The 24,031-nt window shown below is 38.3% G+C and overlaps 1 protein-coding gene across 5 annotated transcripts in view; it reads right to left on the reverse strand.

Annotated features, from left to right (window-relative positions):
* LOC148646172 (homeobox protein Meis1) overlaps nt 1-24,031 on the reverse strand; it is a 63,159-nt gene that overhangs the window by 10,318 nt on the left and 28,810 nt on the right. For all 5 annotated transcript variants that reach the window (XM_088610167.1, XM_088610168.1, XM_088610170.1 and 2 more), the window contains exons 8-9: nt 23,667-23,812; nt 6,362-6,438 (exon numbers count right to left, since the gene is read on the reverse strand). In XM_088610167.1, the coding sequence (XP_088466293.1) occupies nt 6,362-6,438; nt 23,667-23,812 (223 nt within the window). The remainder of the gene's footprint in view (nt 1-6,361; nt 6,439-23,666; nt 23,813-24,031) is intronic.

Below are 24,031 nucleotides of genomic sequence, written 5' to 3' on the forward strand. Positions count from 1 at the left end.
TTAACTTTAAAGAGTTACTCTGTCATCTCAGGGCCTCTGCCTTACTACATAAAAACAAGCCTGGTTAGCCACAATGACAGAAAGCACAATGACCACTGACAATGCAGAATAAATAGCATGTCATTCAAAGTACTGTATAACTGTGGCTGCTCACTTATCCAGAAGTACAACATTTCAGTTTATATCTACAAGTATGTAGGTTTTACTATGGGGTGCCCATGTTTACCAATTGTATTGCAATGGTCCATTTATTCAAGTTATTAATGTAACTGAATTATGTTTGCTAAATGTACTGAAATGAAGCTATCAAAATACAGAAAGTGAAAAATAACAATTCATGCAGTCAAATCATATGAAGTCATGTTTGGCAAACAACACCCCCTGTTTGTTTCTGCTCCTTGCTCCAGAGGCCAGACCAGGACTGCAACATATCACTGGGAGAACCTGAGTGAGGGCGCAGCCACTGCTCTCTGCTCACTTTAGAAACATAATACTGGAAATTTCTCAAAGCTCAGCAAAGCCATCAGTCACACAGATCACTAGGTTTTTCATTAAGCTCAATTCGACTTCTTCGGCAGAAGTGGGGCATTTGTTAAAAGGGCTGGATATACAGGGCTCTGTAAAGTGAAACACACCGAACAGCAAGCATCACCACAATCACTGTCAACTGGGTACACATGTGTGCTTGTGACACTTCAAACACACAGTGTGTCACAAAACCAGCCATTGACTCGAAGGCAAAGACAACATCAAGCTGTTACATGATGAATGCCACTGGGTTGACTGTTTTGTTTTACTTTTTTCCCCATTCATGAAACCTTTTTGAAGCTTGAAGATTTCAGCTTTGTGTTCCCCAGTCGACCAAAAAGGGTGCCTCTCTCTTAGTTTGGCACAGTGTTTCTAAAAAACCCTCTAACCTTAATCTGCAGAGTGACTGAGACTCCAGCACACCATCATTTTATTCCCATCATATTCAGCTTCCTTTACAGTTGGACAAGAAAAGATAAACAGAAGAATGGGGGCCAAAACCAGCACCCAGTTTATTCAAATATGGTATTTGTTTTGATCTTTGACCATATTTGTAAGTCTGGGCTTAGACATATTTGAGTCACATCATCTACAGACCTATGGCAGCTCTCTGAGAAAAACACATTTATCACCCTTTCTACTGGACTGTCTCCCACACAACTTCTAGGCATACTGAAAACCTCCATGGTTCAATACAAACCTAAGTGTCATTAAATATCTCCTTTATAGCTAAAAAAGACTGCTCTCTGCAAGCACATTTTTATCCCTTTTTCATGCAATTGAACATATGAAGGTTTACAAAAGGCTAGGAAAACTCCATTCAGTGGTTCAGCAAAGAATTCGAATTCCAGGTCTTTCTTTCTGAATTGCCAAAGCTAATTCAAATGCCATAAAAGCGTATTATTAACATTTAGCCTCAACTTATTGCAAGCAACGCAGTTTAAGTGCACCACTCAGTGATTGCTAATCAAGAGAAAAAAACTGTTCCTCAACAAATTGCTTACCCAAACCCAAACCATTCTTTTATGCTGGTTCCCTAATCTTTTAATAATCCACATCAAGTACTTTAACAATGCTAAGCCTGCACCTATTTATAACAGCTTTATTACACCTCTCTCTACCTCAGCATATTATTATAATTAAAAATAGACCAAGCAATTCCCTCACATTTTAGATGGCTTTTATTTAAAAAAGAGAAAAGGTTAAGAGGAGTCCACAAAAATGCAGGCTGTTTATTGTCAGCTCAGCCTGGAGCAGTTTATGATGTAAGCGAGAGAAGAGGTCTCCAAGGGCACAGTTCTCTGCCTGTTGGAGCTCCGGCTCAGTGCACAGAAGAAACACCACTCTCCTGTTCAGCAGTTGTTGACACAATATAGGTGGAGATCAGGTCTGTGCAAGCACTGAATTCCAGAAAGGCAAAATGTGTGCAAACACTCCAGAAAAACCTGACAAGAACAGACCAAATCCAGGCCTGTGAAAAAGTAAAACTACTGGGTTATTTTTTATTAATGAATTGTGATTTTTCACAACATTTTAAAGGAAACTACAAAACAAAATTCAAAACCGACAGAGGAATGTCTTTTTTCTTTTTTTCCATTGTATAAATATTCCTATTGTTCATCTATAACCTCAGGGGTATAGAGTGTGTTTGGTCTAAAACACCTTTAAAGGCCAAAGAGGCTGTCACTACAGAACCCTGACAGAAAAAACTGGGATTGGGTGCTTCAGGGCACAGGGTTAGTCTTGGTGTGCCACGGAAAAAAAAAAAAACCTTGGAAAAGTCCACCTTTTTCATATTCTTTAGCACAATTCCTACATTCCCTTTTTTCAATACAAAATCCTGAGAGAAATAAGATAAATAAAAAAACGGACATCCATGTGATCTCTTGTACAGTATAATGAATGTTGAAATTTCAGTGTGATTCTCCCATAGGCCGTGACAACCCCAAAAAAATCTAAAATGCAATTTTCCTTGCCTTTTGTAACGACCAAAAAAACAAAAAGATGTGAAAGTCACTATGGGTCATAATGGACAGATGGCTGGGACTTTCCCAACAAAACTGTCTGACTTCCTAATTTATAAAGGTAAAGTATGGATGTCTTAAGTGGCTCATTGGACCTTTTTTCTTTTCCATATATCTTTTGGATTCAGACTGGAAAGCTGGGGAAGGGAGCCCCAGTTTAGCTGATACTTTTATAAAGTAGCCAGCCACATGTCCACAAATCTACTCTTCCTGCTTTTAAGACTTTCATAAAAGCAGCCTTATTGACAAAACAATCTATCGTTGATGTTTAAACACCATCTTTAAAGGTATTATTAAATTACATCAGGAAGAAAAGAATGGACAATATGTGAAACCCGATGACCCCTCAATTGATTTTAGATCACTGGTGTTTATAGAGTGTTCTCAGAATGTCTTAGCTTTTACAGTTATACCAAGCAGCCCTCTTTGCATTAATCTACAAAGACTTTTTTAATATTGCTACAGTTTAAAATGCTGTCAGACTGCCAATTCGCTGACACTAGTTTAATCTCCCTGTTTACTGCTACAATATTGCACTACATTTGCCAAGAACAGATATTTAAACTGCTGACACTTCAATCACCTGTTACATGAAGCTAAAAGGAAAGATTTTATTGAATTTGAATATGTATTATATTAATACAGATTTACTGCACTTAATATAATAAATCAGAATTTTTCACTTTTATGACAATAGACATACTCTACATACACACTAAAGAAAACCTGTTTGTTTTGAGTCCAAAGCCAGACGTCATCATTAATAAAAAAGACAGTTGTCTCTTCTGAGAAGCTGGTATTTTATCTTAACCAGAAAAAAGTGATTAAGACAACATTACCAATGTAATACCTTAGGATCAGAGTTCTTTGAAACTTACACATTCTGCAACATATAATAAAGGAAGCAAAATCATTTAAGGCTTCTAAGAGGAGAAAAAAAAGATTTTCTTATTTTGTTTTTGTCAGCAGGATTGCTTCTTTTTATGGTCCTCAAGCCCAAAATAGTTTTGTTACAACAGCACTTCTAATTTGATAGACAAATTTATGTTAAAAGGAAAGCGAGGGTACAGACGACAACGAAGAATATCTCATTAGGATGACAGATCTGTTAACTGGCTGGGGAATCCCAGAAAATGTCTGCTGCATTGCATTCATGTGATTTTTACCACAAAAAAAAGAAACATTTGACCATGATTAAAGCTGAATGTTACTGTACCAACTGCAAAAGCGCTGCCAAGAGCAGAACTATAAACAATTAATACCCTGAACTTTGCTACTAAGCCAGTTAATGTAATGTATGTTGCTTTTACTGTGACAGCACCTAGTGCTGTTTTCCATGCTTGTGCAAAATGACCAACTACAGCTACCAGCCTCATTAACTGACATGTTTCCCTGTACATACCTGATTGGTGAAGCTAAATAAAGGCGCAGAACAGTTCTTTATCACAGCTGATAAGATACAAAGTGCTATACCATTCAGCTCCTGTTTTGTTTTTGGAGCTCTGGCTCTTTGCTCTGATAAACAACAAGCACCTGGGAGCAGTCTGCCAGTGCAAACATTCAGTCAAATCATGCTCTACGCAAGACATTCCCTTGTCCTCCACCCAGATGTTACTCTTTGCGTTTCTAAATCTCAGATAGCTCCACCCAGATGTTACTCATTGGACAGCCCCACCCAGAGCCCTTGTCTCCTCCCAGCAGCAGGGCCAAGCGACATAACGCTGGTGTGTGCGTGGTGTGTCTCTGTGTGCATTTTAAATATATATACACTTTTCATGTATTCCCTCATGCTGTGTTCCTGCCAATAATTTATGAGTGATCTGCACCCAGTCTGCCCTTTAGCATTTTTATTTGATCACAACAGCAGTGATTTACAGTGCTTCATCATGAATAATAAAAATAAATCTACTTGTGTGTTAACAAGTTTTGGAAGAACAGGGTATAGTTTATTTTTTGCCTTTTTCTTTTTAAGGAAACAGCAATCCTGTACCCACACATTTTGTATAAAGTGCAAAAGCAGTCAAAGAGATCTTGTTAACACTACACCTGTTTGACGTAACACCCTCAGTAACCCTCTGGTAAGTTCTTAAAATATCAGCAAAGAAAGTGATAAACATGGCAAGAAATAAATAGATCACTTTAAGTAAGTACAGTACATAACAATTATGGACGGTTAATCACATCTAAAAAAAGGTGATAATCCTGATTCAGGCAGTACTCAGCTAAAAGGAAGACATCACTGAATGAAATGAAAGTTTGCAAAGCAGCATGTTTATGTTTCTTGGGATCAAAACAGTCACTTAATAAAATGTACAGGGCAGTTTCTGCTGTCTCTCTGTAATGTCACAACAAGGCGTTGTTGTGCTTGAGTTAAAAATAAAGCTTGGGTTTGCACCCTGACTAGCTTATGAAAAGCAAAAGCTCTTCTAGGGAAACAGCCTTTTACATCATCAGGTCAGGAGGTAATATCACCAGGGTTGCCATGGAGACACCCAATTGTGGGCTCTGACCGAATGCAACGGCAGACTTCTAAACTCAAAATCCCTTCCAAATTCCAGCCTACGGTGTGCTCCTTTTCCCTGTTTACACTCCAAGAGGCTGACTGATCCTGGCAAGCAAGTTCAATAGCTAATACCCCTTAGATTAACAAAAAACGAAGCAGCTCAGCAGCCACACTATTACAGTCCTTATTCCCTGATCAGCCACACACAGATGCATTGAAATCATTTTAAAAAAAACGAGTGATAACGTGACTGGCTGTATACTGACTTCAGAACCCTGTCTAACACAGCTGAAAAATTGATCTCCCATGGGTTGCTGTAAGGTCATAGAAATTGATAACCCCAACAAGCTCCCCTTATGTCAGTCTGCCTGTGTCCTACCGATAGTGCACTTTGTAAATTAATCCTCCAAAGGCAAATATATTGTAAGCAGCTAGTCATCTGTAAGGTACTAAATTGAACAATACATGGGATTATGTTGACAGAAATTACATTTTCTGTAATGGGGTTTAATATATCTGAAATCTCTCCCATTGGCCCATGGTCTCTATAACCCAGCAAGGTTTGTTAATGCAGGTGATGCATACATCAAGGTCCAATTTATTCAGCAAAATGGATTAGGCCATGTAATCAGAGCCTTAGCAATATTAATCTCTGACACTTATTGAATGAGAGAAAAAAAAACTTTCTTGTTGCTGCTAGCAAGCTTTCAGAGGAGTTTCTGCCTGCACTCTGAGCGTTTTATGGCATTTCACATCAAACGAACTGGAGTTTCCCCCATCAGACACTTGTGCACAATGTTTGGGCAATTAATTCGACACACTCACTAACAGTGGGTGTATCAAAACACCTCTCTGATAAGTAGAGGGCAGAAGGTTTAAAAACCAGACTAAATGACTGTTTTCACGGTGATGCAAATCATTTCTTGTTAGAAACATTTATTGCCTAACTCCTCATCTAGGATCGTATTATTATTATTATTATTATTATTATTATTATTATTATTTCTCAGAACATTGCAATTCAAGACTTTTGTAGGGGGTGGGGTCTTATCTGAGTGGAATGGGATTAATTAGATGGGAATTCATATTAGTATAAATAAACTTATGTCCTACATCACTGGAAAAATTCTACAGGCAATATCCCTTTTGGATTAATTGATTCCAAGGGAGTTCAGACAGTAAATGGAAAAGGGTGAGATGAAGAATGAAGGGGGGGGCGGGTGTTGTATTAATTCAAATCATTAGCTGCACATTGCCAGAGGCTGGAGTATTGATTGCATGTAAACACAAAAGCCAAATTACTTACCAGTTGTTCACTTGTAGTATAGTGAGCCCTGTATCTTGTGCCAACTGCTTCTTCTGTTCTTCTGAGGGGTAGGGGTGCTAAAAGATAACAGAACAACAACAAAATAAATCAATCAATTAAATAATTAATAGTTTCATTAATTAAACAAATTTTGAAAAAGGAAAAACATAGCTTCTGCTATCAGCACTATGGAAGAGTCTCAAACCAGTCATTAATTAGTGTGAAAAGCGAGGTGTGTCTCTTTCTTAGAATCATTAATGGAATATGAAATCATGTAATTAATGGCAGCAAAAGGCAGGCCAATTATAAAGTTAAGTGAAGTGTAGAAACAGCTACATTAATTAGGGTACTGGCAGAACAACCTCACTCAAATTTATTCTAGACAGTCTCATTTCTCAGCAGCAGTAGGAAGACATGAAAAACTATATTTAATATTGGATTGTATGGAATACAGAACAAATATTTAAATAGTCAAGAATTTTGCTTCGAATGTATTGTTCTACTTTGAAAGGCACTGCATTCACAGTTCAGTACAACGTAATTCTCTCACCTAAACTTAATATTACATCTTCATTTTCACAATACTCCACACACCAGCCATGAAACCATTTTTGTAAAATTTTTCAAAATAGCCAAATTTGCCATTATTTTCCTAAACGTTATTTTATAAACAATGTATTTATGTAAAACCCCATTGCTATTTTTTAATTGCAGGGTGCACATTTCAATATACCACATAGTTCTAGACCTGATGTTTAAATTTAGGACGTTTTCAACAATGTGTACTTCACATTCAAGGCAAGGATTCAAGAAAAGAATTTATGAGCTGTATGAAACAAATTTATATCTGAATAAACATTAATAATGAAAAAAACACTTTTAAAACAGAAAGACTTTCAGCTCGGAAAACACATTGAAGTTTCACAGCCATAAAGCACTGTTTATTTGTGGGGCCATGTTTATAATATGCTACATCAACACAATAAACTGCTTTACGGTGACAATTTTCAGTCCAGCTCTTCATGAAATGGGTCAGTGGTCAAACCCCTTGCTGCGTTTGCAAAGGCAGTCTGAGACCCAGCATTTTAAAACCATTACCTCCCAAAGCATGGCTGGATTAGCTGCAGGAAAATTAAACTCAGGAACCTGCATTGCTAAAAGCCATCACCCCACACGTTTGAAGCACTGTCAAGAGCTCACTCAGGTGGCATTAAACAATTTGTAAAAACCACTTGCTTCTGGTTATTTAAAAGATACACAAACCTATTGTTCATGCAATAAACACTGTATATTTGCATTATTCTTCTGAACATTTAAAGCAGGTAGAGTATTGCAGAGGTGCTTGAAAAAAACTTTAATGGACAAGGAACAGGCACTACCAAGCATAAGACTGCCTAGGCTAAGAAGCCATTCAAAATCACAATACATAAGTAATCAAAAACTGTTTATACACTTTACTTTTAATATTTGACATAATATTTTGATTTAGAGCAAACCTAACATGACACATTCAAGAGGTTTCTTTTCAAATTTCTGAATCCAAAACTAGACTTTAAATTCCGATAACATATCCAAATTTTCCTTGCACCAATGGAAAATATATTCCTACAACATTCTGAATGTCTTCAGTATAATTTGCACTGCATGTAATATGAATCATTTACAAATGTAAGCTGTGGACATGGGTCTCTGTGAAGACATATGATTTCAAATGTGACCCTTTTCCTTTCTGGGATCACAACCTAGAATGTCTGTAAAGGGCTTTCTATTGAGCTTATTTACAGGAATTGAAAAAATAAGTTTTATATTTGTATCATTCTTTTTTGTCATTTTCATGTGATCTGATTGTAGGTACTTGGAACAAACTGTGTCTAATTTCTTGCTGAATGTTATAATTGCAATGTCGCCCCCAGCTAATGGAATGGAGAATTCTTGCCTCCATACAGCAATTTCCAATGTTTAGGATTTTCTTTTCACAGTGTACTGGGGTAATTTTAGCCACCTTAATAATGAAGTCACTGTAAGGAAAATGACTGCTTTAAAATGTGAGAAAACAACATTCCTGAGGCATGGTTTATTTAGAGTCATCTGATCGCTTAATACTCTGACAATTGGCTTAGAGCACTTTAGACTTTTTCTGAAACATATATAATTGTTCTAATCACATGAATGCCATGACTTCATGCAATTAGTTCTTTCATCTTAACCTTTTTTTTAAAGATGTAACTCTCTGCCCAAATTTATTTTATGGGTAAATCTTTTTTAAACTTAGTGCCTGAGAATCTGTCTTTTGTTACTTTCCAAAAAATAAAACGACAGAAAAAGATACCTCATGACTTGAGGACAAACCAGTATGCCACAGGCAATGATACTGTACAAACATTGCCTGTTCTGTTGCTGTCCCACCCACATGCTCAGAGGGGCCTACACTAGAAATCAGCCAGACATTATGCCAAAGACATGCAAGATAAAGAGGAAACTGTCGCCGTTTTCTTTTTCTTACCAAAGCCAATATTTAACAGCCTTCTCTGACTTATCACCAACAATCCGTCTATTTTAAAGCATTTATAACCCCTAATGATTTTTAATTGGGCTCAAAAACTTTTCCCACCATATGCTTTCATACTGGTACATTTGACTGACCTGTCACTGTAACACAGAATAAGCTAACAAGTCCACTGCTGGTTAAATATTTAACATGCACATCACTTATCTAACACACATTATCACCGCAATCAACTCAACCTATCTGAGTCGCAATTTACTGTTGTCCAATAATTGATTTGGTTGATTTGGACACTAATTTGTTGTGTGAACATGCCATTCCCTCTTTAAAGTTTTATGATTTGCAAACAATCAGAGTGGGTAAGTCTACTCAGAGTGAAGCCTGAGGGACAATGGCAATGCAATATGAGGGCGAACAAATGCACATCTCAAAATTCCTAGGAGAACAAACAACCACATAAGAGCAAGAAACAGTACACAGGAGAAACAACCTTCTTTTTGATCCTGGTGCTCTACTTCTGGCTGTAGATGAGCACTCGTTGGACAAGACTGTGAGTCATAGGTCTGTACACAGTAATGTAAGCAGAGTATGACCTTCACTGAATTAATCCAACAAGCATGCATTTTGGGAAAGCCAAACAACGGTTTTGTTTTAAAGACTGGGGGAAAAATTGTGAAGGAAAAGAGGGAAACCATTTCCAAAACACAACAGAATCTCGACGGTTTTAAAGGCAATGTGTGAAAATACAAGCATCTAAATATTTGCTGGAAAGCCAAAATATCAGCCTAGGTGCCAGCCCTTTACAAAAAGACGAATGCAACCTGAGATAAAGAAACTTCCTAAAAAAAATAGAAAACCGAAACGGCTCCTAATTTTAGGCTTGACTAGATTTCCAAAATACAGCTGCTCCAGGCTTTGTTTTACGTGACAGTCAATCATGAGAATCTTCACACGGGTCACCTCCTTTGCGTATCATTTCCACATGACCTGACCTTTGTTTCTTAACAGTTCCCAAGGAACCACACCTTGTGCCATTAGAAACAGGAATCGCCAAGTTGATAAATCAGAAACCACATCACATGGTGAACGTGAAAGAAGATCACTGCACACTCAGGGCTTCTCATGCAATAAATACACAGAATTCTGTGTGACTGTTCAGTTGTCTTCAATTATGTGTGAAATCATGAGTATTCTTATGTTTGAGGCAGGTACGGCATAATTCCTTGTCGAGTCAAATTTACGGCACATCTTTTTTAAACACGTAATCATACTTCACTATGAACTGTATGTAGGCTTTTCCTTATTCATAAAAACATTAATCTTAAATTTAATGATACTGTGTACATGATTCTTACAAGTATACAGATCCCACAAGTGATTGTATCTATGTGCCTAAAAGTCATTAAAAGTTAAAAGAATATTATTTTCTCACTCTTTCTGGAATACTATTCATTCATTTTCTGAAACACTGAATCACAAAATAACATATAAGCCCAAGATTTTGTACTTGAACTAAGTTACATCAAAACATACCAAACAACACTGGAAAATAGTTTGGTGTTGTTGATGTTCTCGTCTAAGAATTATTTCGTTCTTGGCAATTATTGTAGGTTTAAGTGTTTTCTCAGGCTCAAGCGATGCTTTGAGAAACACATCTAAAGCACAGATGGAAAATTTCCAGCCTCCTATCTTAATGATACTTCTTGTCCAAATGTTCTCCTTTCATCAGAATTTCCACCAGTGTCTGCAATTATGGATGCCAGAATGGCGATACACTTTTTCTATCTTATCTTCCTCGTGTAGCTGAGTATCAATAACATTCCCTCCCTGGCTGCCCTACCCTCTCTGACAACCCATGGCTACAGCTGTAGAGAATTTCAAAATAATCCTGCCCGGAGACTGTCATGGAGATAATGGCAGCCTATATAGTCCCTCTCCACTCTCAGAATATCTACACTGCAAATTTAATGTGACACTGGCTGGTGAAACCACTGTGGAACATTTAATAAAGCAACGCGCCGGTAAAAGCTTTTTCCCTGGCTGGCCCCGCCCCCACCCCAAAGAAACATGTCACTTGCTGGAAAAACAGAAGAGAATGGAAAGGAAAAAAAAAGTATATTAATCGATGGGTTATACTTTAAAAGGTTTTGGAAAAAGGCCGCAACACAGAGGGAGGACCCCTGGACGATATCCAACTTGCCCCTTATCGAGGCAGCGTTCTGCTACTTGGCTCACTGGGTTGGGAGAGTAATTTCGGAAGTTCTTTTATCCCTTTTCCTCCTTCTCTCCTCCTCCGCAGCGAAGTTGAATGCATTAATATAAGCTGACCTTGAGGTAAACTCTGGTATGTAATGAACAGATCCTCCCTAAAACCCTTGTACATCTATTTAACTACTTAATTGCAATTTCCCCACCCCCACCACCATTATCAACAGTGGCATTAAAGTTATTAAAAATATATATATTTCAAGGAATGTTCTTTTTTTACACCGAGTGATTCAGATTAAAGAGTCTTTCTCCACCAGGTTAGGTTAATAAAATTAGTGCCTGGTGAAAACACTGTTAAATTCCACTGTGGAGATTTTGTACAGAATGAATACCAAGATGGGAGGAAATAGATAAAAAATGCTTCTTTACTCCAGTTAATACAGTAACTGAGATTATCAATACCAGTAGCCGGGGTTTTGTAAGCTTCCTTAAATGGCTGGTCTTGAAACAAAGTGTTTATATAACTTTAGTCCTGATGAAAAGTATGAATATATGCCAAAAAAGGACCACAAGGTCTTCCATGGGAGTAGATTTTTTCTCAATATGTATACAATGAAAGGAAAGAAAAATTCCACTGTGTTTCTTTCTATTCCACATTTTTCAACTACTTTTTTTTAAACAAAAGTGAGGCTCATCATGGGCCATTTGTCTTAAATTTTTACACTCTACTATAGTAGTGCTTCTGGTAGTTTTGCTTTTAAACGCTTCGACATTCCAGGTTCCATGCTTGTGTTTTCACCTCAGTATTATTCTCCCTAAATCCACATGGAAACCCAATGGCCCCCACGGAATGCTTTTGGCTTGGTACAGCAACTTTTTGGCTGGCATCTAGTATCATGAATCCCCCCCACACCCTACCCCCACCCTCACCAAGCTAAATCAATCTTTTTTGGTATGGCTCCTAAATAAACAGGATTAGAACTGAAGTTTACTGTCCCTCCTACTCATTCTCTGCTTACATTAACTCTCCCTTTACCAGCTCCAAAGAACAGATTCCTCTGCTTGTCTTCGTCAGACTTTTACCAAAAGGAATCCTTGACTTCAAGCAGATCAGACAAGGGTTGCCTTAAATGTTTAGATAAGGAAACACCATTCTAGTAAAGAAAGCTGCAGCTCCTTTAGACACATTGATAATAATGTACAGTACCATTACACCATTGCTACAAAAAACATGGCATTCTTTGACAACTGAGGAAAAAAGGTCTATCCTGTAGATAACCACACCAACAGCAACAAAGAAAACACCCTCTTGGAGTGAGTTTGGAAATAAACTGGAAATTTCAAATTCTTTGGTGTGTAGGTGGTATAGACCATCCTTTATCTGAAAAGAGACTTTTGAAAAAGGAAAAAAAAAGATCTGGCCTTGGCAACTTCATTTCCTCTGCCTCCCTATGACAGATGAAAAAAAAAAAATCTAAAAAAATCCCTGAACAGCGACAGTACCAGTTTCCTATCCAAAATGTCCTACTCAAAAAACACTTTGCTGATTCTGTACTTGAAAGCAGATTTAGAAAAAAAGATCTACACTCATGTATCAAATACTCAAATTAATCCTTCCAATTTTAAGCCATCTTTTGTTAGTTTACTGAACAAGTAAAGTGCTATCCCTATGGGTATCATATATAACTTGCCGGCTTGCAAGACGTTTTATGCATAATCATGTCATTAAAGCATAAGAATGGGAAATCTGATGCAGCAGGCAAATTCTGTCAATGCATCAACAAAATATGAGTCAGGACAGAACATTATGTGGACAATAAGTTATTGTATTGAGCAATACAAATAAAGAGCCGTGTTATCGAGAATGAACAGAAGAAAGGAAGAAAGAAAATTAGTGCAGGAAAAGACTCCAAATACAGAGTTGAAGAAATGAACACCCTGTGCTGCAGTAAACCTCAGACCTGTTAACTGGAAGGCCAAGGCGTTCCACTTGACATGACGTCCAACATAAATTAAACATAAACCTATTTACCCACCAGACCGACATCCCGTTTTCCTCTGCTATCTGCATACAGCACTGACCACTATACCACACACAGGAGGTGCAGAGTAAACAATCGCCAAGCCTGCCTTCCCAGATAAGTAGATGCCTAACCAAAAATAAAACTTGGGGGGCAACAACCGGATCTGATAAGGCCCTAGCATCCAAGTTGGGTTTGAAGTGCCTTCGGGTGGGAAGTCCTTAAGTTATACCTGCTTTCCAGAAATGACTAAGTCTTCTAATCAGTTCTCCGATTATATTGATTTAAATGCGAGAAAGATATATTCAAAAAGCTGGTGGCAAAGGAACAGCCTCGACGTCTTGAAGACATGGGGCTGTGTTCAAGGGAAAACACAGAAGGACCCTGTCAAACACATACTGTACAACATTCCTTCTCCGTAAGACCAGTGGCTGTGAGTGCCAACGTTCTTTCTTACAAGTGTTGATTTTCCCAGTTCAGCTGCAACAGGAGTATAGCTGTATCTCATTAGAGATCATTGTCCCCAGCAGAAAGCTGGATTTAAGGGGGATGCTTGCTGTTCCACACCTGCTGCTTAGGTTGCTATGTAATAAGGACTTCATGCAAACAGTGACTTGAGCTTGCTGGACTGCAACTGATGAGTCTGGGCTAATTCAGGGGTGATTATGTAGTTTACTGGACCACTAAACCTCTTTAAGCTTGTAATTACTGCCTATTTGAGTAAAGAACATTCAAAAGCAATTCACTGCACCATGCCTGCCACAGCTGGAAGCAGGCTGCCAGCAGTCTGCAGGGGACATTAATATCTACAGGGACGCAGATTTGAGCACAGCAAGCAGGTAGCAGCAGTAGCTGCAACAAGGGCATTCCTACTACAGTATCCCTGCCCTGTCTAAACAAATGAACAACACACTATGCAAATATGTACTAGTCAGGCCTGTTTTTGGTTACCACGGAAGAGTAGGAGTATAAAAATATGCTGTTTCTTTTTCCAAACAGCATCTCAAAAGTAAAATATTTAAACTGCAAAGCTTCAGCTTTGCATTACAACCATAGTCTGATATTTGTGAAATCAAATCCAACTGCCATTTCAGTCTCCAAATTCTTGTTCCATGCAAAGGAAACTCCACATGCATTTATCAATAAAGGAATTTGGTTACAATTCTACACCTTGATGGGGAATCTATTCCATTTACTTTACTTTCAAGGAAATTATACTTACTTAATGCCACTGAAACGTGATACTCAAAGGAAGCAATTTCAGGACCACAGAAAATTCTAATAACCTGCCGATATTATTATGTTATTATCATAATTACCCTTTTGCCCCCACTATTTTAATTAATGCTCATTTTAAGGGCCCGTGGGGAAAATAAACTTAGTCAGGGGATGGAAAAGAGTTAAATGTAGGTAAAGGTATTTTGCAATTGCTCCCTTATGCCTGCTCAATGCTTTGGATGAAAGAACCAGAAACGAGTAGCACACTTAAGAGCTGAAGAAGAATCCTCTTCTGTCCACAGAAGAAGGTTTTTAACTCCAAAAGTAGACCTTATTTAATAGTAGTCTGCTATCACTGCAGAGCTTTTCAAATCAATGATTAATCCAATGGAACAAACAACCAGGGACCCATTACATCATTAAACACATATCTGTATATGAATAGAAGACAAATCTAACAATTCGCACGCATCTTGACTGTTCAGTTAAGAGTCCAATTTAGTGCCACTAGCCTCTAGGAGAAAGAATGCAATACAAATATATTCATCAGCTTATAATAATACATACACAAATCACGTTAAATCAAGTGGGTCAACTTAAACACATTTACCAACTGAATTAAAAATAGTCAAGATTATTTCTATAAACCTCCCAATATTGTTTTTCCTGCACTGTCTCTTAAAGGGAGAATGGCGAAGTAAACACCAGAAGACGAGGGTCCATTATAACAAGAGATTGTAGAATACAAATTTAATAATTCAATACTTGCTTACTTTAGATGCTATTTAGCAGAATAAGAAAGATGTCGGGAGTTAATACTCCCTTGCGCTGGTTTCCGTTGTTTTGTTTTACAGCAATCAATGGGAGCAAAGATAAAGGCATTTTAAAAGGGTCTCAGATTCAACACAGCTTTGATATTGGATCCATTAAACAATTTACAGACTTACAGATGATGGCATAAAATCATTTAATTTATCTTCGTCAATGATAGTTGTGTTAACAGCAGTCAATATACACTCATTCTGTTGTTCCTGCTATTCTAATCTTACGAAAAGGGAAGAGCTGTAGAGCAAGACCATGACAGCCCATGTTGAGCCAAGTTACTAACATTCTGGGCTGAATAAGTCCTTCATACTATTTGTCTAGTCTATAGGATTATGTCTGCAGACTTTCAGTGCTATTTTATTTTTTTGAAGTTGTTCACTCTCTAGACCACCATACCTTTTTACAAAATTATGTCTTGTGTGCTCCTTTTCCAGTTTCCAGAAAAGCTAGTTGAATACAGATGCAATACCGAAAATCAAAAATAGCCAGAATTCTGTTAACAAACACCTGAAAATATTGTTCTTTTAATGTCCAAAATTATTATAAGTCACCTGTTGTTAAAAAACTCACTACTTACCGGCAAAGATTCTGTACACTCTACAGATATTGCTCTGTCTACAGAGCAGATCTGCTCTAATAAAACCTATTGAACTGCGGAATACAATTGACATCAAACCTCATACAAACTTAGACTCACATACCTTCTATCAATATTGTTTTCAAAATAAGCTGTGATCAGAACTCAAGCCTTTTGCATTCTCAGTATTTATGGAATGGTTTACAGATGCATACAGAAACATAATAACAATAATAATAATGATGACTATTGGTTTGGAACCTTATTTTGCCTTCTTTAAATTTAAGACCAGAAATCTTACTGTAATTAATACATTTACGCTTACACTCTCACTACCATATATATACTCTATATATATGCCAAGATGTTGTATGTAAATATGTTAATGCATATAGGGACAGAAAAAGCAAAATGATGCTTTTACCAGTGTCCGAAACAGGTAGAGCCATAAGTGGAAGAATGCTTTGTAGCCATTTCTAATATCCTCAGATGCTGCAGAACACAAGAACATGCTAACAGGACATTTTTAGAAGACGTGTCAGCCTAAGATGGCAGTACGTGATTAATGGCTGCATCATCCATGGATCTGCTGCAGTGAGGCCTGGGGTCTGAGCTGACAAACATAGCCTTCGTCCGCAGCCTATCAGCAGATGTAAGCACATCGGCCCTGTCAGGTTGACACATCATTCAAACAACAATGTCAACGAGTATTAATGTTCAATTATCAGCCCTAAAAATAACACTCGCCTTTATGCATTTTGGAAAAGTGCGTGTGGCAAAACTGTAATGCAAAAGACAAGGGCAGAAGTGCCCATAACGCCAAATAGCTGAGAGCTGGCACTCCAGTGCTGTAATGACACTGCCCTGTGGGACTGATCGAGCAGGGGCATGTTTTCTTTAATAAGTTTTCAACAACCACTCACCGCTCCTGCCACACTTGGCCTTGCAGAAATATCGCAGGGATTTAGAACAAAAAAGGAACGAAAGAGGAAATGCTTGCCACACCCAAACACTGCCATCATTTTGACAGGGAGGGTTTTATTGGAATTTACAAATTACTGTAACCGAATAATAAAGGCTTACTGCTGTTTCACACCTACTAGGCCTGGCAATGTTTGTCTACTGATGTTAGTCCAATAACGTTTCACTGAACTAACATTCAAAGGTTATCAGCTGCCACTAACTCCTGCTAACTGTTCACATGCAGCTGTTAATGAAAAAGGCACAACAGTGTGATAGCTAGGGCCAGCTCTGAGATAAAAGCTTTTACAAAATCTCCGTTTATTTGGACAATGCTATTAAACTATGCTACTGGAACACTGAGGCTAAGAGTGAGTAAAAAATTCCATCGTTGATGAAGGGAATCAGTCCGTAAATCATAGCTGAAGTTACTGCCCGACCTCAGGGTTTGTAAAATTCTCACATTCTCACAAAAGCAGGCCACTGCCTTGTGCATAGAAGCACATGGCAAAGCGAAATAAATGCCCCTATTTTATTCTGCATCTGCTGTTGTCTGCAGTTCAGAGGTCACGTGAATTGAAATTTAAATGCCCTTCAGGGACACTAAAGGGGGAGAAAAAAATAATCCACTTTCCTTTTACCTTCAGCATTAATATTTTGTTTTAAACTTTCTTAATCTTTCAGCCTACAGAAAGATGGCTAAGGTTGAAAACATCAGGTGTAATCAATCATCCTCAAGATACCCCTTCAAACAAACTTGTTGGAATGACAGCGGTGTCAGTCCTGGTTTCCCACATCAATCTGGTTGGTGCCAATACTTTTTTTTAATTCGCTCTCTGATAGCAAGCCATGCCATTTACTCTGTCAGTGAGTAAGGGTTGAGAATGATGAATGCAGCTGAATACCAGTGGTTTTTTTGGTCCACAAAGACTACCCCCAAAGAGCTCCTTCGACCAAATCCCAGGGGCCTGTCAGTCTTGTAATTGATGATGTTTTCACTCCAAGGTGTGGGACCGGGATGCATCACAGCTCAATGGGGAGCAAATGCAGATGAATTGACTCAGCTGCGCCTTTTTGCCAGTGACTTTTAATAAGCAAGAACTCAGTACTTCCAAATGTTTCTCCGTCAGCTGAAAACAATAGGCAGCCAAACGCATGCAAGGTAAAGTCCAACAAAAACAACACAAAAAAAACCCCAAAATAATTTTTTAAATCTTCAGTCTCACTGCTAGGCATTTACTGTCTGTAATGTTCTTCATCTTTTAATTTTGTGGCGCCTCCAATTCTGACTGCTACTTAGAGACAATTAAGAAGTAATCAGCGACCTTAGGCTGCTAAATTGAATTTACAAATATTAATATGAAAAGACTTTTTCTTGTCATACGTACTGTATGTAAAGACAATATATATACACAGCGAGCCAAAGCTAATTTGGGCTCTTACTGTAAGCCTGTACATTTTGATTTATATTTTCAACATTATGGAATGTGAGTCTCATGAGATTTGAGCAACCAAGTTATGAATGTGAAATGGAAGCCTGAGAAGTGGGCTCCCTGCCAAGCCTGTGACAGTGTGCCTTGCCCAGGTTGCCATGGGTGATCAGTGTGCTGACATCCTGGGGCTCCGGCAATAAACAACCAATGACTAATGGCATCTGAAACCTCTGTGACCTTTGACCTGTAATGGCCTGGGCCGTTTGACGAGGCATTTCGAGAGACTCCCACTAACTGCTACCATGCCTGTGCCATTTATGAAAGTGTCCTTTTGGTCCAACAGTCCCCGTAATGGTGGGTGAATCGTATCCATGTGGAGGCTGAGTTCATAAAGTTGAAGGCGGCGGGAGGCGACAAAAGACAACAGCATCTCGGAAGAACTTAACAAAAACTTCAAAGTCTGATGTCACTTCAAAATGATTTAATAACTGAGATGCCAAACCTGGGAGGGATACGCTTCTGCATTTCTTACAAGACAACTAATGACCACTGATGTATGTGTCTGTCGCGCTGGAAGCAACGGCGCCAAATATCCGAAATTCGCATCTTGCACAGCAGTTTTTGCGTCCTTGTCATGAGGGATTTGGTCCTGTTCTAACACCAAGGGCTATCGACTTTAATACACTGCAACAAGCAGGCTTGCGGCAACACTAACCGCCAAGTATGCTGTCCGAACCTTAATGATAACTTTCATCACGGCGCATTGTCACCATAGCAATGCGACCGGACGGGAGTAACTGACAAGGTTCTGTCATCACTCAGTACCACATTACGAAGCCCAGGCCTGACAGCTTTCAGGACGTTTTTTTTCATCCGATGAGAATAACTAAATACACGCACAACAAGCCCGAGAGAAATGTTCCAGATTTTCGGAAACGTCAACAATTTTTCCATTGGTTTATACCACATGCATTCAGCTAAAACGAACTGGGCTCAAGAAGGCGTCTTAGTTTTCCTCTTTGTTCTTGATGGTTTATTTGAAAAGGAAATGTAGTTTTAAAGGTACTTTTACAAAGTTATCTCTAAGAATGGGAAACTTTTCAACTATATAAAATGGTGTTCTGTCAGTAATGGAAAAGCAAAAAAAAGCATGAGTATACATGAAAAAAACAGGATTATTTACATCTAGTCTAGAGGCCTGATTTGTTTATCGGTGAGACCACCTGTCATTCTATTCCCAGTACTCTGCTTCCTTCAAGCAGTATGTATAGACAACACTGAAAAAGTATCCCCCCTACAAAATCACACACAGTTTTCCAAGCATTAATTCACAGCAGGGTCATATGCTGAACATCTGTCATTCTGTCCTAAAATCTATGAGGCAAAACCAGAACACCACCACCCTAACTGATTTTTCCTAGTTTTGACTTAAGTATTAAAAATCCATCAGTCCCCGAAAGGGCCCATAGTAATTTCCAGCTTTTAGGCAATATTTAATTTTTGATAAATTTCTCCCTGCAACTGGTACGTTTTGAGTGCTGAAATGAATTATGGAAGTTTTCACACCTGTTTCTGTTCAAAAGCTGCTGCATTGAGGTTTGTTTAATGTGCTTCCAGGGAAAATAGCTACCCAGGCATTGTTACATCTGTGTGCAAAGGGTGGTAAATTAGCTCCTAATTGCATTAACAGGGATTATGCCTTCCAGTTCAATTTTTACATGAACACTCCGTGAAAAAATTCAGAAAGCTCTGCTGTGGTTTACTTTTACGAGCTGCGATCATGGCTCCTTTGCATTCAGAAGCTAAATATTCTGTTTACAAATAAAAGAAGAAGCAATGAGCCAGCTTGCCAGGGTAATAATCTGTTGTTCCAGCAAGGCCTCACAACGTCTGCATGGCAACAATCTGAAGCCTGGGTTTCATCTAATTACTCTATCACATAATTCCACAAATTGCCTTTTCATTGGGGAGCCGAGTGCAAAACACAGTCACAGTGGGATTTCAGGCAATGGCTTTCATTTACTACTCATTTCTTGTTAAATTAAACAAGAAAATACCATTTGTGAAAGGGAGGAGAGAGAGGAAAGAAAACCTCCAATTACATGCTAGAGAAACAGGAAAAACAGAATACCCATTTCTCGTCAGGATGCCTGGCACAATTGTACCATTATTGTTAAGATAAACAGAACAAACAAGGGGAAAAAATAACTACAATGGTTGGGCTGTGGCTTTTGTTTTCTTAACCACAAGTTTATCACAATGTGTTCACTGGTACTTGAAAATTTGCACAACTCCCAATAAACAGCAAGTGTTTTTTGTTTTATTTTTTCCTCTGGACTCTAAAAGAGCCTTGCACGTACAGTACAAAAAAAATATCAAATAACAAAATACCTCAGTGTATAAAAAATAACTGGTTTAAGACCTGATGTGAGGCTTTCTAAATCTTAATCCACTAATGATTCCCAAACAATGGCTCATCACAGTTCTACATGTGGGCTGCTCAAAGCCCACCTCTCTCCCCTCCCCACATGAAAATGACTGCCTGAGTAAAAGAGCACAGCAAACCACCCACTTTCCATTTCACAGTAACGTCTCCTTGCACACTCACACTTTCGGCTGGGCTGAATTCCTCACAAGCCTGGTTGTAAAAAGCTTTGGGACTTAATATAACCTTTTTAACAGCTCACACACTGACTCTTCCTCCAGCTACTGCGCATTTATCTGCTTTTTTAGGGCTAAGGACAACTGTAGCAAGCAGCTGCAGTGAGAAAATCATTTGGAAAAACACCACCACCTTTTTCTGAAGAGGACTAACATTGTCAAGCTAAATAAGGAAGGTATGCAGCGTTAGATTTTACTCCAGTGGATGATTTCACAAAAGAAAAGTACAAGTTATTAGATAAAGATCTTGATCTTTAAAATTACTGCTGTTGAAGCCTATTAACGCTTTGCTTATGGATGCATTTCTACAATTAATTCCAGCACGTTAGCAGTACTCAATGTCTTCTATGCTTGCTTCACCATTATTTATGGAATTAAATCATATGCATTGAAATTCAATCAAACAAAGTTAGCTTTTTCTACAAACCAGAACTCTCATAAATAAATTCCTTGATTACATTCTTCCAAAAGTGTACCTTTTTTCTATACAATCTACTGTATCAGAAAGTAGACATCGACCAGGCTGTTCACACTCCCCAAAGGGAACTGGAGATGAACGGACAGAAAACTTTTAAAACCTGTGTGCCACTCGGTCACATGTCTCCACAAGACATTGCAAGCTGTATTTTAAAGTGAAAGACTTGATGTGTAGAGGAAGCAGAAGGATTTTCTTTTTCTAAAGGGTTTACTTTCACAAGCCCGATATGGTCCATCATATATCAAAAACAAAGTGATTTCAAATGAGCAAAACAGACAGTTTGAAAGACGTTTTGCAATTCATTAACCTAAAGACTTCACCTTCACCTCTAGTTTAATATTTTCAACTACATGGATATTTCAGATGTGTTTCTGTCAATAAGCCAAGCACATTTTGAATATGAAAAAATATATGTCTGTATATACATTGTAAATAAAGCTTTTATTGACAGCTTTTAAACAAATGGATTTAATCCAGTATGCAAGACCATTTTATACACTCACCAAAAACCAGTGGCACACATTTTAATTTCTATGCACATTTCCCACAGGCGCTAATATATAAGGATTGCCTCTCTGCAGAGTCACCCATTTGGCAGTCAGACAATTTCAGGTTACGAAGCTTAGCTAGCTGCACGAATGCACAGATCTGACCTCCCAGGCCTCCTAGCAGAATGACTGTTTCTGGCAATACAGCAGTCTCCTGTCATAAGGTCTGAATTTAGACCCAGCGTCTGGACAATAGAACTGCCTTATTCACAATTCACAGAAAGGCATCCAAAACCATTTGCATACTTGGCCTGTCAGAATTCACAGCTTCCCTCCTAATGTCTATGGTGCATCAAGGCAGACTGTCCTGTACTTCAATAGGTACTCTGTAACAGCGTGGAAAATCGTATTTCTTTTTCTACAGTAGACGCTAATCAACAACTGTGAAATGTAGTACTGTATAATTAATGCCTTTATACATGAATCACTTATCACATTTAGGCAAAGGGAAGGCAATAACAAACACCCTTGCATATATTATTGCAGACCCCAAGATATGCAGTGTGTATTTAGCAATGGCGTTCAAACTCAAACACCTTCACCTTTCAAAGGGACTCTGACAATTTTAGAATGGAGGTGTGAGATAGGTGCTGCTTGTACACACTTCACACCTCTTCGACTCGGATGTATGATGTATGGAAATCACAAAAAGCTCCCGCTTGATTAAGGTTTCACTAGAAACATGTTTTGAGTGTTTTAGCAGCCTTGGTACCTAAAAGTCTAAATATCAGACAGCCAAATTTAAAATAAGCTCCCAAATCACACAGAAGAAATACCTTATCGGTTGAAGGAACTAGGAAGCAATTACAAGACAATGCAGGATGTGACATAAATGCTTAAGGAATTACTATTGTCCACTTTTTGGAAACTTTCAGCACAACATAGTATTTTGTAAAAACAATCTGCACAGCTCAACACATATTATTGAAAATGTTACTTTACGTAACTTCAAAATCAGGGCTAACAACTGACATCTTTATAAATATGCTTACCTTTAAGTAATCTTCTAACATGTCATGTTTTGACATTAATCTATATTTAAATAACTGTGTTTCTTTTTAAAATGGTCTCAAAGAATGGCTTCCTTTTTGTTCCCTACACAGCCAATTAATACCACCAAATAATATAATTTTGTTGAGCCCACCAGACACACTTGCAAATGAAGCTATGGATATATTTACTTTACACTCACATTACATGTGGCTCAGGAAATTACAGTATCTAACAGTAGATTGTGGGCCAACCACATCAATGGGTTAATTTCACTACTGCAAGTATCGTTTTAATTGATACCTATATTAAAAAGGTAAAATTAAAAGAAAAAGGCTCATCTTAAAAGCCTTGTTCCCCAAGCATACTTTAGCATCTCAGTTCTTCTGAAACTTACTACCTTGAATGGCACAACCACACTTTCATAGAATTGGGGCATTGGCCCATATACTCACTGCTATTATTTGTTTGGCACAGTATAATGTATTCAGCCTTTGCTTTCAACTTTTAGGCCAATTTTTGGTGCTCAATTTGGTATGCTGAGACAGAAAGGACAGCAATCAAACGCTTACGCAAGGCTCAAGGTCTGACATGTGTTGTTCAAGCAAAACAAAAAGAACTTTTGTCAATTACCAAAAATGTCTGTGCCCAGTAGCTGAGCTGTTTGGATTTGGACATATTCTAAGTCAAAGATGAATGACTCAATCCCAGTTTGGGAATATAAACCCTATTAGGATATAACTGTATAATGCTCACAGGTGTCTAGTTATTATCACTACAGAGCAGCTGTGGCAGCAAGACACTCTAGAACGCTGAGGTGTAATTATTGGGTGTCGTTCCTGAGGTCACACACAGTAAGACAGAACAGCAGGTCACTCACTGTCAGGTGCTGGAATAACCACGCCCTCATGATGTTTGTTGCTACTTTTGGAAAGATCCCTCGCTTTTTATTGCGCTTTTTCTCCTTGTCGGGGTCATCATCATCTCCTGTGCTGGGTGAAGCCACGCTGTTGTCCAAGCCATCACCTGTCGAAACATGACACATGACACAACCTTCAGAGGGGCTTTGCAGTTTTTTTGGTCCCATGCCAAAGAACAGAACACAGCAAAGGAGAGCCTTACACAACGCATTTGGCTTGTCCTGAAAATCACAAACTTGGTTGGCATTTGGAACATTAATTTTTCCAACACTCAACTGACATTAGGAAGTCAAATGTGATGAAATCACAAAGGACTTTTAGGTTC

Source organism: Lepisosteus platostomus, chromosome 17 (genome assembly GCF_059453375.1).
Source record: "Lepisosteus platostomus isolate fLepPlt1 chromosome 17, fLepPlt1.hap1, whole genome shotgun sequence".
NCBI classification, from domain to species: domain Eukaryota; kingdom Metazoa; phylum Chordata; class Actinopteri; order Semionotiformes; family Lepisosteidae; genus Lepisosteus; species Lepisosteus platostomus.